Here is a 13007-nt window from a genome sequence, read left to right as displayed (position 1 = left end):
TACACTTTATGCGATAGCTATAGGTAATGCTTTAGACAAACAAAACAATCTAATTGATTAATTAACGAGCTTAGCCTTAAAGATTTAAAAAACGATAGCTCTTGGCGCTTGCTGTAATACATTTTAATCGATACACTTTATGCGATAGCTATAGGTAATGCTTTAGACAAACAAAACAATCTAATTGTTTAATTAACGAGCTTAGCCTTAAAGATTTAAAAAACGATAGCTCTTGGCGCTTGCTGTAATACATTTTAATCGATACACTTTATGCGATAGCTATAGGTAATGCTTTAGACAAACAAAACAATCTAATTGTTTAATTAACGAGCTTAGCCTTAAAGATTTAAAAAACGATAGCTCTTGGCGCTTGCTGTAATACATTTTAATCGATACACTTTATGCGATAGCTATCGGTAATGCATTTCGAGCAGAGAAGTGTGGTATATATCGATATCTTTTTGCCATCTCGTCTTGTTTATGTTTGCCTTGTCGTTATTTTGGCCGCACGCGAAACATGAGCTACAAAAATTATTACACATGGAAGTATCCGGACATACCCGAGCATGTAGCGTAAGTGGGTGAAAAACTACAGAATTAGATAATCGCCAACACGTGTACCACGACAGGCCTTTGCTATTGGAGCTACAGAACTCGCTGGTGATTGTCGGCATAATTGGGCGCTCGAAGTGTGCGCAGGCCAACAAAATGAGCGCCTTTGGCATGCAGCCCGACAAGACGCACGAGCCGGCGGACGGACAGATTCTATGTTATTATAAGCCCGGCACCAACATGCTGCTGCTGCACTTTGAGACCACCCACGATGAGGCGGTGCTGGGCCAGCAGCTGCTGAAGCAAACTTCCGTTGACTTTGACAGCTTCTACGAGCAGATGCGGAGTCGGTTTCTGCGCATGCTGCTGCTGGCGCTGCACGTGTGTCACATTTTAGTTTACGTAGAAACTGCACAGACCTTCGACACGACACTGGTGACAATTTGCCAGCTGCTGAAGTATGTGCGAGAGAAACATGTGCTGGACTTTTTGCCACAAATGCTGCGTGAAACAGCTGCCGGCAGCTTGCTCAGCGATAGGGCGCGACTCTGCACGCCACGCGTTCTGTTTCTCTTCGAGAACTATCCCCAGGATGAGGAGAAGTCACGGGAACGCATTTCCGCCTATGAATTCCAAACGGAGGACAAGATATACGAGCTGCTGCGCCAGTACAACATTGTAACTAACAATGCCAACAATTCCCTGTTCGCGCTGCCCAACAACAAGCAGTTTGTGTTCTACAATGCCCACGAGAAGCTGCGTCCGGATCAGCTGCTGCTTGCCATTGAGGCTCTTAACGCGACCATGTACAAGTCGGACTCCAAAGAGGAGGAGGAGGACACCGAAATTTTAGAGCTTGCACCGTTCGAGGGCTTTGTCAAGCCCTATGGCGCGGGCTACGAGGCGCGTGAGTCGGACGAGCAGCTCTACAGAAAGAAGCACACCGTTTGGCACTTCTTGCAGCGTCATGTGCAGGATGCACTGCAAGGCTGCTTTGATGAGGGCTCCTTCAAGCAGCTGCCACAGTCGGCACAGTTCCAGTTGCTGGGAGTTAATGATTGGCACATTTGCATGGATACTATACACAGGCTGCTCATCGGGAATATCCAGGAAGTCAGCTACGTAACAAATAATCAAAATTATGTAAATAGCTATCACAAATCTTATCTTTGTCTATTAACTGAAATCCTCCATAGAAAGCCTATCTGCGGGACTTTAACGAAAGCCTCAACTATGAGAAAAAGTAAGTGAAACAATCCATTTGTGTATTTATCCCAAGTAATCGTTTATTTTAACAGATTCTGGGGCCATCTGTGCGACCTGGGCTTAAAGAAGGGCATATCCGCCTATAAAAGTTCCGCGCCCGCCATTTACGGCAGCGTCACGCACAGGCAGCTGCTGGCGGATGCTATACTGGCCTTTGAGGAGGAAGGACGCGGTCCATATGCGGAACTGGCGTTGGCCAAGCTCAGTGAAATTTGCTTGAGGCACTGGCACGACGGCAGGCAGCAGTGCGAACAGCTCAGCCTGCGTGGCAATCCCTGTACACAGCCAAAGGATGCGCCGCACGATAAGCATAGCAGCGGCATTGTGCACATCTCCAGCTGTAATTGTGGGCGCACGCAGGGCAGGAGAGAGGACCCGTTCACACTGCGGCAGGCCAATTACGATTACTACGAGCATATGGCTGCCATGTGTAATTTGTGCGTCAAGGTTAAAAAGTTTCAGTTGCCCGTATTTACGCCTTCAATAAGTGATTATCGAGCGGCCGCTTTTGAGGCTGCTTTTCCCCTGCTGTTGCAGGCGGCTAAGAACCGCACGGAGATCGCGACAGGAGGCGACAGCGATCTGGAGGCCGCCGGTGAGCTCTACTCCCAGCCGATTAACGCAACGGAACAGGCACCACAGAAGCCGCAGATAACCCTAAGCAATGGCTGCTCGCAGCCGGCATTGTCGGCTACCTATGGCTCCGATTTAAACATGTCGATAGCGGGTTTTGGCGCCTCGCTGAATGAGGGCGAGGAGGTGCGATCACCGGAGATCAGCTCGCAAATTGCCAGCAGTGGCTTGAGCAGCCGCAGCAACAGCACCAGCAGCGGCACCTCCAGTGCCAACACAGCCAACGAGCTAGTGCTGCAGCTCAAGGAGCGCACCGATCAGAATGCGGCCAATGCCGCAGTCAGCGAGATCTGTCCGGAGGCGCTGCCGATTGTAGCGTCGACAGAGCAGGTCTCTACCACGGAATATCTGCCCGGCTTGGTGCACATGAGCAGCGGCTGCGAGTTACTGCCGCTGTTTCCGAGCTGGTCGCTCGCCTGTGTCGGGCCCAGTTCCATTTATAGTCACAATACCGGACTGCAAGAGCATTTCCAAAGCGGGTTTCTGTCCGGCGCCAACTTTCTGCTGCCCTGGGACGTGCACGTCCGCCTCGTTCAACCGCACAAGCATCCGCAGCAGCAACAGCAGTCGATGGGCAAGAAGAGTCAACGCTATCGCAAGCACGGCGATCGCCTAGCGCTCAAGATCTTCGTTGGCTTCGAGTACGAGTGCTCGCGTGGCCATCGCTTCATGATGTGCAGTCCGGATCGTGTGCTGCGCGGCGGTGCGGACATTGAACGCGACACCAGCAGCAAAGTGGTGAACAACAATATGCCCCTGTATTTCCCCTGCCCGTGTCGCGCACAGCCCACATATCTGGCGCAGCTTATGCGCATTCATGTGGTCACACCCAAGGCGCCAGTCAACATAATTCTCGATCCCAAGATGTGCGTGGGCAAATACACCTTCACCTTGGGCTGCCCCACGTTGCCGCGACTTTCGCAGAGCGCCTACTGGATACTGCGCTTGCCCTACGTCTATCAGGGCGACAATGTGCTGATAACACCACCAGAAAGACTTGAGCCGGACGACAACATGGCCTCCGGCTGCCTGCTGGCCGGCATGTTTGGCATCGCCGAAACGGACACCAACGAAACGAATCAGCAAGCGATAACCCCGCTGACCTTTACACGACTATAAAGGAATTTATGAAAAAGAAAACATAATTTGCATAAAAATCAATAAAATTGATTTTTAGCAAAATCGGAAGTTATGTTCCTCGGACTCATATAATTTAGTAGTTGGATTTGATACGGTTTTGCTGGTATGTTACGATAATATAGAAAACAGATGTGCTTAGTTTGATCAAGATATCTTTTCCAACAGAACTTAACATAATTGCCCGATGTGCGATCTTAGCCTTAGCCGAGGTTTAGGCAGGTAGCTTCTTTGACAGCCAAATATCGACTCGACTTTGGATTAGTGTTCATATGTATTATACATTATTTATCAGCTCTTGCGTTTCCCATCCCTCTATTGCTTACTCGCTTATAACCAAATAATGAACACAGTTTTGATTGTTGTTAACGATTAATGTAATCTCTTCAGGATCCGCACAATAAAGTGCGCTCTCGTAATATAGGGGAATTCATTTCGGGAAAGTATGACCCACAATTCGTTGTGGGGCATTCGGTAAATGAGCAGCATACAGTAGGTAGCTTAATACTAAAGTTTAATACCATTTAAAGTGGTGCATTCGAATTGGCAAGAACGACGCAGAGCTCTAACTGAGATTAGCTTACAGATATTGTGAGATGATATGCGATATGGTTCAGCAGCCGGTGGAAGTTGAAGCTGTTGCAAGAATGCAAGCACTATTTTTAGTAGGGTTAAACTTAAACATACAAGTCTATAGAACATTTAAACATAAGAGCCCTGCGCGCCACTTGACAATTGTGTGTGTTGTTTTGGGTTTTACAATAATAATGATTAAATACCATAAGCAATAATAAGAACTATGGCCAGAAAACAATGCTTAAAATCTTAAACTGAGTTTGTGTTTCGCGTTTGACATTCCCACCGATTCCATACGGAAAACTTCAAGACAAATCTAGATCCATGCTGTGCGAATGTGTGGAACTGATGTGAAATGCCTGTGCGAAACTGCATAACTCTTAATATATATGTAACGGCTTTTAGATGTCCTCGGTGTAGACCTCTTCTTCGGCAGCGTAATCGTCGTTCTCTATAAAATCAGCACACACCTCCTCCTCGCAGCCCACTTCCATGTCTGCGAAATCAACGGGCATATCATAATACATATCCGCGTCCGTAATTAGTTGTTGGTCATCATCATCATCATCATCATCGACATCCTCATCATCATCATCATCGATGTCATCGTGATCGTTGTTAGCCACTTGCTGCGCCTCGTTTTGGTCGGCTGCCTCGACCAGCTGCTCATCATCTTCGTCCAGCTCATCGTCGTCGTCGAGTTCTTCTTCGTCCTCGCCGGCCGAGTCCATGGCTGGCAGCTGCTGTTGCTGCTGATTCATTTGCTGCAACATCGACTGCACACGCTGCATGTAGGCCTGCTGCTGTGCCTGGCGTTCGACGGCGCTGCATTTACCCGCCGCAAGCGGCGCCGGCGGCAACGTGGCCTGCTTCATATTGTCCAGCAGCGCCGTATGCTCCCGCGTCACATGCAGCGCCAAAGCAGTGGCATCCGCATGCAAAGCGCCGCACACAATGCACACCAGCGTCTCCTTCGGCGCTGGCATCACGGGCATCGCTTGGCGAGCTGGTGTCGCGTCCATAGCATGCGCCTGTATGTGCTTGTTGAGATAGGCCTGCTGGCTGTAGGCCTTGCCGCAGATGTGGCAGGGAAAGGGCTTCTCGCCGGCATGGATCTTCATGTGCACGCTCAGGCTGGAGGCCTGCGTGAAGCACTTGTCGCACAGCTTGCACTGGAAGGGCTTCTCGCCCGTGTGTATGCGCATGTGTATGTTGAGGCTGCCCGATTGCGTGAACGAGCGATCGCACAGGGAGCAGGTGAACGGTTTCTCGCCCATATGGCATTTCATGTGCTGTACCAGCTCTGAGCTGGCACGGAATGCCTGCCGGCAAATGGCGCACTGATAGACCAGCTCCTGGGTGTGCATACGCATATGCTCGTCGAGCAGCGCCTCGGCCTTAAACTCGCGCTCGCACTCCGGACACACAAAGCTCTCGACGGGCGCCGAGTGGGACTTCTGGTGCAGCAACAGGGAGCTGTAGTTGATGAAGCCCTTGTCGCACTGCAGGCACTGATGCGGCTTGCGCACCGCATGCGAGCGCATGTGCACCATCAGGCTGCTCGACTGGGTGAAAGCCTTCGGGCAGAGTTCGCACTTGTACGGCTTCTCGCCGCTGTGGATGCGTATGTGCGTATTGAGGCTGCCGATGTGCGTAAAGGTCTTCTGGCAAATGGAGCACTGGAACGGCTTATTCGAAATGTGCGAGCGCACATGCTTGGAAAGATCACCGGCATTGGGAAACGAGGCCTCGCAGTGCGTGCACTGAAAGCACTTTTGTCCATTGGCGCCCAGCTGGGCCACCGCCGCGGCCGCAGCTCCCTGGCCCTCGCTGTTAACGTTCGCCTTGCTGCGCCGACCACGACGTCGCTTAATGGTCGCCGGCTCCAGACTGAGCGTCGGTTGCAGCAGCGGCGCCTGTACCACGGCGAGCGCCGGCACTGGCGTTATGCTCAGCGTCGGCTGCAAAAGTATTATGGATGTGGATTCACGTGGATCTGCGGTCTGCAGCTGATATTCGTTGGGTTGACTGCCGGGCAGAAGGCCACGCATCGGATGTGTCGATGTCACCTCCACGTAGGCACCGTTCTCCAAGCTCTGCTGGGTATTGGAGTTGCTGTTGACGCCGCCGCCGCCGGCGCCACTGCTGCTGTTGCTGCTGCTGGAACTGGTGCTGCTGCTGTTGCTGCTGCTGCTGCTGTCGCTATCATTGTCGCTTTCCGCGTCGCTGCCCTCCTCCGCCTCGTCATCGCTGTTTGAGTCGCTGTCATCGTCGCTGCGCAACGGTGCCGCATCGGCCGCCACTTCCAGCTCGCAAACCGGCTCGAATATCCAGCTGTAGTCGGTGCTATCATCCTCAGCCGCCTGCTGCGCGGCCTGCTCCTGTTGCTGCTGTTGCTGTGGCGTTGCCTCATTTGGATGCTTGCTGTTCATGTGCTGGTAGAGCGCGAGCGGATGCACAAAATACTCGGCACAGCACATGCAATGAAACGTCAAATCTGGCGGCTCCGGCTTCGGCGGCGTCGGCGCCGGCGTCAGCAGCGGCTGGCAGAGTATCGGCGTTATGGTCAGCGGCAAATGATGATACGCATTCTTCAACTGCACGGCCATCGTATTGTGTAGCGTTGCGGTTGTTAAGGCTTGAATACGAAACAAAGAAAAGCAATTATTGCATTGAGCAAGAATGTTTGGGCACAAAATAAGCTACCAAGATATCTGATCCCCTTCTGATGCGCTAAGATTGCATTGAACGAATCGACATATATATATAAATGGGAGAATATCTGCTCAAAATAAGTAAATTCAATAGAATTCAGATTCGTCATATTCATGTGCTGCCTCTGACCTTCTTATTTATGTTAATTAAATTAGAATGCGCATTTACGAAGAAAAACAAAAAATAAATCCATTTTTGCCCTGGATTCATTTTAGTGGGAAATATGGGATTATAGTAAACCCTATTATATATAATGGGATTTATCCCTAATTATTTGGAGGTTATATTTTAAAATAACGGGAAATTATCTAAAATGTCGACGCCTTTTTCGATAAGAAAAACAAGATAATTGGTATACTTTTTTTTTATAAATTATAAGTGGGAAAAAAGTTTATTTAAATCTTAATCATGGATCTGCTGGACTTTCAGCTGGAAATACCCATACTCTGTTTTTATAATAATGCGAAATTCCGCAGTATTTTCCGCTAACTCTAAAGCTAACATATACTATCGTGGTTTATTGGCTTCCACTAAAATATTACCTTAATTGTTGACTTGTCTAAGCGACCCAGTCAGCCGGGTTCAAGCCCCGGGCTGGGCTAGGTAGTTAGCTAAGGGTTATTATACTCTATAATGTCAATGAAAATAATCATATATATCGAATCTTTTAGCACACATATAACATACGAACTCTATATATTTATGTTTTTGTTAAGATACTCAACTATTTTGTGCACAAATTGCATAAATACTATTTATATGCTCGACTTGTTCGTTTTTTTCCCTGCCTCTGCACTGACTAAGCGAGTAGTTGAATTGTTAGAAAAGTGTATTTATCTTAGATACATATGCAAGTACATGCTGATATATGTATATGCATATGTATATACATTTATGTATGCATATACTTATGTGCATGTGTATGTATACATGCATACATAAATATGTGCTTAAGTATGCGGGTAAAAATCAATTTCCGGTTCTTACCTTCTGTTGTGTTGTTTTTAGTTAGTTTTTCATAGATTTAATTTGGGTATTAACAATTGTAGCTAGATGCCATTTAACAGACTCTTTGTTTGTCATATAAACTATACATGTGGTTATTTAACTGCACTACAGTAAAATTCAGGTTTACAGTTGTAATACATTTATTTACACAATTAGCGTCTAACAATTTGGCCTGTGCCTCACCATAATTTTATACAATTTATCACTGTATTTTTGCCAAACAAGCGGCGGTGCACTGCCAGTGCGTGTAATTTAAGCATTACATTACACAAAAAAGTCCTTTTATTGTAACAACAAAATAATAAAAACGAGGCTTACTTTTATTTTGTGGCGCAGACACGTTCCAATTTAGTTGACAACTAAATGTTGCATGTCAATGTATGACACTCATTTTTATTTCACTGGCCCGTATGCTGTTCGCAATAAACGTATGACAAGGCAAACATTTTTATAACAATACGTGTTTGTGGCTATTCCGACTAGACTTTTGAGATTAAATGTCTTAGGAAAATATAAATTGTTCAAAATTTTGATAGTATGGTAAAAAACCAATATAAATTTAAGAACATTTTGTTAAATTATATTGTCGGTTGGTTTTTCATACAATCTTTGTACGATAATATGAGTTGATAATTATAGAAACATTCCAATCGAAGTCTTAATATATCATTGGAAACCCCATAAAATAATTTATTTAAATAATTTCATCCATTAATTTGCTTTCAAGCAGTGTAAGCAAATTATATGAGGTGCATACCAAACAGAACCAGTGTTGCAAGGCGCACAGAATACAGTGTTGAGCTAGATTGCAAAGCAGAGTCCCGGCATTTTTGTCGCGTGCGGATAGTTATTAGAATTTTTACATAAATTATTAAAAACAAAATTTAATTTCCAATGGAAAGTTCGTTCCAGCACAGACGCAGCAGCCTGCTGCGCCTGCCCTTAAATAGCACAGCAAATAGTCAGGCAAACAATCTATCTATAACGCTGCTGCCGGATGAGCAGGACATGTTTAGAAACAGCAGCTCGGGAGCTCTGGGACTCTTGAGGTCTTTGCAAAGTCGCACGATCAACGCCAACGATTTGACCAGCCTGAGCGGCGACAGCACACTTTTAGCGGACGACATCGATGAAGCGGATCAGGGACGCGGCAAAACGGACATACTCTTTGCCCACTTCTACGAAGTGCTTCACGCGCACAACAATACCAACGACACGCTGGATGTGGTGCAGCTGCTGGCGCAAGCTTGTCAACAGGTTGTTGAGCAGCTGGAGCTGGATATCGAGCGTGGCGTGGGCGGCAACCATGGCACCAAGCAGCGCGAGTCTAGCGTCAAGTGGTTAAAGCAGGAAATCAACACCTGGCGCCTGCTCCACGCACTTTACTACGATCGACTGCTGCTGCAGACCGATACGCAGGCTGATGATGAAATGCAGGACGGACCCATGCTGGGAGGCAGTGAAAAAGAGGTGCGTATAAAAACCGCCATTCGAGTTCTTGTATTTAATTGAAATGTGCTTTTAACAGGTTATCCAGCAGCTGTATTCCATAAATGCGCAGCTGCGTGAATATCAGCTGGTGGTTGACTGGCTGGAGAAGTGCTACGAGCAGAAGGATCAGGCGAATGCATTGCAGAGTCACGATCGCATGATGGCCTGGGAAAATACGCTCTTTCAGCTAGAGAATCTGCAGGGTGCCGCCTTTGGACGCGGCCATGAGATATGCAAGCAACTAGATCCGGACGCGCCGGTGCGTGAGGGTAAACCGCTTCACGCCCTTGACATGGAGGACAATCTGCGTTTGGGTCGCGCCATTTTCGCTGCCATACGCAACGGACACATCGATGAGGCGCTGAAGCTGTGCAAGCACTTTGGCCAAACCTGGCGGGCGGCCATCCTGGAGGGCTGGCGTCTGCACGAGGATCCCAATTTTGAGCAGCACGTGGCCGGACAATCGCACGAGAAGCTGCCCATCGAAGGCAATCCCCGTCGCGACATTTGGAAGCGTTGTGCCTGGCTACTAGCCGATTCCAAGAAATATGATGAGTACACACGCGCCACAGCGGCCGTGTTCTGTGGCCACTTGGGAGCACTGAAATCGCTGCTGCACAGCAGCTGGCACGATCTATTGTGGGCGTATATCAAGGTGCAAATAGACATACGCGTCGAGAGCGAGATTAGGGGATGCTGCATGAAACGCTATCAGCCCATGCCGGATGAGTATTGGAATGGCAAAATGACACTGGAGCAGATCTTTGATGAGCTGAGCGTGGCCAAGGACGTGTCTGTGCGCGACTATGCCCAGTGCCAACTAGGCGTCATCCAGCAGCACATCATACTCGATACGTGCGGCGAGCTGTTGCAACATATGTGCCGCTGGCTGGACGCCGTGCCCAAGGAGGCACAACTGCCGCCGCATCAGCTGCGCTTCATGGCACACATTGTGCTATTCATGCGCCAGATTGGACGAGTCGAACAGCAGCCGCAGCAGCAGCAGGCGGAACGCATTATCGCTGCCTATGTGGAGTCACTGATCCAGCGTGGAGACCCACAGCCCATTGCCTACTATGCGGCGGGCTTGCCCAACAAGCTGCAGGTGCAGCTCTATGCCAAGTTTCTGACACAAATTGATGAGAAACGACTGCGTCAACAAGCACTGGATGCGGCCCTGCAGGCAGGCCTCGATGTGGAGCAAATAACACGGCATACTGTAGAGAGCATTCGTCTGGGCAGCACGCCACCCGGCATACAAGGCGAGCCCCCCACCGGTTCGATATCTGCAGCCGACAAGCGCAAGATTCAGTCACTCGAGTATCTGATTCATTTGGTTGAGCAGCGCGGCGAGCTGCTCTGGCAGGCCAATGCCATGATGCGTCACTATTTGGCCAGCAATAAAATTGAGTGTGTGCGTCAGGTGTTTGCCATGGTGCCCGGCGATGTGACTAGTCAGCTGATCAATATTTATGGTGCTCTCGATAACCTGGGGCCACGCGAAGAGTGCAGCCTTAAGGAGTATCTGTGCTACAAGGTCTATTTGGCTGGCGTGGACAGCTTCAATGACTGGACCCGTCTGCAGCAAGCGCGCCCTCAACCACCTCAAAAGGGCACGCAGAATTCCGGCCAGGCGCAGGACAATTTCACTGAACGCATGAATGCGCAGCACAAGGAGCAGACCTATCTCAGTGAACTTGCCCGCTGGGAGCAGAAGGTCAAGGAACAGTCTAAAAGTAAGACCGAAATCAAAACCTACTTTCATTTTGTCTAATCGTCTGTTTACCTCCGCTTCCCCTTGCCAGTGACCACGGATGCACTGTTTAACGTGCTGCTGTTTCCAGAGAAGGGCTGGCTCAATGATCCCTTCATTGCCAAGGAGCCGGAGAATGCGGCATTGTTGCACTGGGAGAATCGTCTGCTGCAAATGGAAAAGTTGCGTTCGATTTGCCTGCCAGAGATTGTGCTGCTTCTGCATGAGGTTATGGCAAAATCGCGCGATCATCCGGGCTGTATTCGGTTGGCGGACGAGATTGCCGATGAGCGTCGTCAGCTGTATAAGGTGTACACCAAGCACAAGCTGGCCGAGCTGCTGGCCAAGATTGCCGACACCTCGTTGCAGCTGCTCAATTGTAAACTGGATCCTTGGGGTTATCCCATCACTGCCTAAATGCAAATTGCTATCTTATTATTTAAGTGAACGGTGCGCAACAGCGATTTATTATTATAGTTTTATGTAATTTTAAACATTTATTGGGGACTTTCACTTACATAGCTAGGGCTAGGGATATAGGGAACAGAAACGAGAAACTACACCTAAGTACTGGCCTCGTTGGCGACTGGCTCCTCGCAGCCATTGCTGTGCTTTAGTAAGTACGAGGCCAGAAATTGTATGGGATCTGTCGGCCGTTCACGTGCCAATGCCTGCAAGCCGTGCAGCAAAACGGGGGCCACGGTCTGATCAAGATATTGGCGCGTTGGCAGCGCGCTGGGATCGGCACGCGGCGTTGGCGGAGCACTTGGCTTTTTGGCCGGTGGCGGCTGCTGAGCGGTGCTTGCTGACGTGGTTGATGCTGTTGCTGCTGCTGTTACTGCAGCTGCTCCTGCGCTGGAGCTGGAATTATTGCTTGTTGCTGGTGCCGGGGCTGCTGTTGTTGCAGTTGCCGCCGAATTTGCTGGAGCTTGTGTGTTGTTGCTGGCAGTGGCAGCGACAACGGCACTGGCCGTATCCTTGGCTGCTTCTGTAGTTGAAGGCGGATTCGTTGATGTCGCTGGCGAATCGTCTTTGGCCTCCATTGCTACAATTGCTTTTATACTTTAATAAATCAAACAATTTTACTGGCGTCACAGGAGGTGAATATTTGATTTGGTTATATGTGGAACCAATAATCTATATTCAGATGGTCACACTGCACGCTGTCAATCAGAATTCAAGCAATATGGTCTGCCGATAACAAACCGATAGGGGACTAGCGATACATTTCCAATTACCGATAAAAATTATAATATAGAATTTGTTTACCCAGTTCCACAAGAATAGATCTACTTTGCAACTTTTACTGTTTAATTAAAAGGATTTGCAATGAGTGCTCGAAGTTTGCGTCAGCGTCCACAACGTCCAAAAGAAACCATTGACGATAATAGTAGTACAGAAGCCGAGAAGACAAAGCGCAGAGGAAAGAAGAAAGGCTGCTATTATGGAAAAAGCAGCGCCTACGATGAGTACGGAAACATTAGGTCCAATGGATTAGACGTTTGTGATTGCATGAACGAAGAATGTGATGGATGTTGGTACGAGTGCCGCAGTTGTGGCTCAACCAGATGTGGTCCGCAATGTCGCGTCAATAGAAAGTTCTTTTATGAAAACATTGTGTATGATGGCAAAGACTTAACAATAACCAACAAGCATCTTCCTGGCAAAATGTAATCGTTTAATTGAGTTTAAACGCATATAACTATAAGTCCTTTATTTCTAGTATAATTTTATTGATACATAATTTGTAATGTTAACTAGAAAATACATATGTAGCTACCATAGATAACCAATTGCTTAAGACTATTCGCGATAGCCCACTAATCGAACTGGTAACGAGCTGCTTTGAAAATTAGGTCAAAGTTTCATTGTCAAC

At 48.2% G+C, this 13007-nt stretch overlaps 5 protein-coding genes across 6 annotated transcripts; 3 read left to right on the top strand and 2 right to left on the bottom strand.

Moving 5' to 3' along the window:
- Positions 1-451: 451 nt before the first annotated feature.
- LOC6629237 (nonsense-mediated mRNA decay factor SMG8) lies at positions 452-3639 on the top strand. Its single transcript, XM_032438131.2, has 4 exons — positions 452-573; positions 630-1695; positions 1749-1795; positions 1851-3639. Exons 1-4 carry the CDS (start codon positions 518-520, stop codon positions 3568-3570), a joined length of 2889 nt encoding a protein of 962 aa, XP_032294022.1. The 5' UTR covers positions 452-517; the 3' UTR covers positions 3571-3639.
- Positions 3640-3941: 302 nt separating this feature from the next.
- On the bottom strand, positions 3942-8263 carry LOC6629238 (uncharacterized). Of its 2 annotated transcripts, none has more exons than XM_015173149.3 (2): positions 8206-8263; positions 3942-6802 (listed from the first exon to the last, which is right to left on the bottom strand). In XM_015173149.3, the coding sequence occupies exon 2, from the start codon at positions 6771-6773 to the stop codon at positions 4566-4568; it is 2208 nt and encodes a 735-aa protein (XP_015028635.1). In that variant the 5' UTR covers positions 6774-6802; positions 8206-8263; the 3' UTR covers positions 3942-4565. The 2 variants fall into 2 exon arrangements, with proteins under 2 accessions (XP_015028635.1, XP_002052614.1); XM_002052578.4 differs by lacking the exon at positions 8206-8263 and adding an exon at positions 7867-8199.
- Positions 8264-8668: 405 nt separating this feature from the next.
- Positions 8669-11631, top strand: Nup107 (nuclear pore complex protein Nup107). Its single transcript, XM_002052579.4, has 3 exons — positions 8669-9357; positions 9416-11114; positions 11184-11631. The coding sequence occupies exons 1-3, from the start codon at positions 8782-8784 to the stop codon at positions 11546-11548; spliced, it is 2640 nt and encodes an 879-aa protein (XP_002052615.1). The 5' UTR covers positions 8669-8781; the 3' UTR covers positions 11549-11631.
- Dpy-30L1 (Dpy-30-like 1) lies at positions 11564-12280 on the bottom strand. The gene has a single exon (XM_002052580.4). It carries the CDS (start codon positions 12172-12174, stop codon positions 11695-11697), a length of 480 nt encoding a protein of 159 aa, XP_002052616.1. The 5' UTR covers positions 12175-12280; the 3' UTR covers positions 11564-11694.
- Positions 12281-12362: 82 nt separating this feature from the next.
- On the top strand, positions 12363-12924 carry LOC6629241 (ARL14 effector protein). The gene has a single exon (XM_002052581.4). It carries the CDS (start codon positions 12461-12463, stop codon positions 12803-12805), a length of 345 nt encoding a protein of 114 aa, XP_002052617.1. The 5' UTR covers positions 12363-12460; the 3' UTR covers positions 12806-12924.
- The last annotated feature ends 83 nt before the right edge of the window (positions 12925-13007 follow it).

Source organism: Drosophila virilis, chromosome 4 (genome assembly GCF_030788295.1).
Source record: "Drosophila virilis strain 15010-1051.87 chromosome 4, Dvir_AGI_RSII-ME, whole genome shotgun sequence".
In the NCBI taxonomy this organism is placed as follows: domain Eukaryota; kingdom Metazoa; phylum Arthropoda; class Insecta; order Diptera; family Drosophilidae; genus Drosophila; species Drosophila virilis.
Note: the sequence above shows the minus strand (reverse complement) of the source record. Positions and strands in the feature narration are given on the sequence as shown.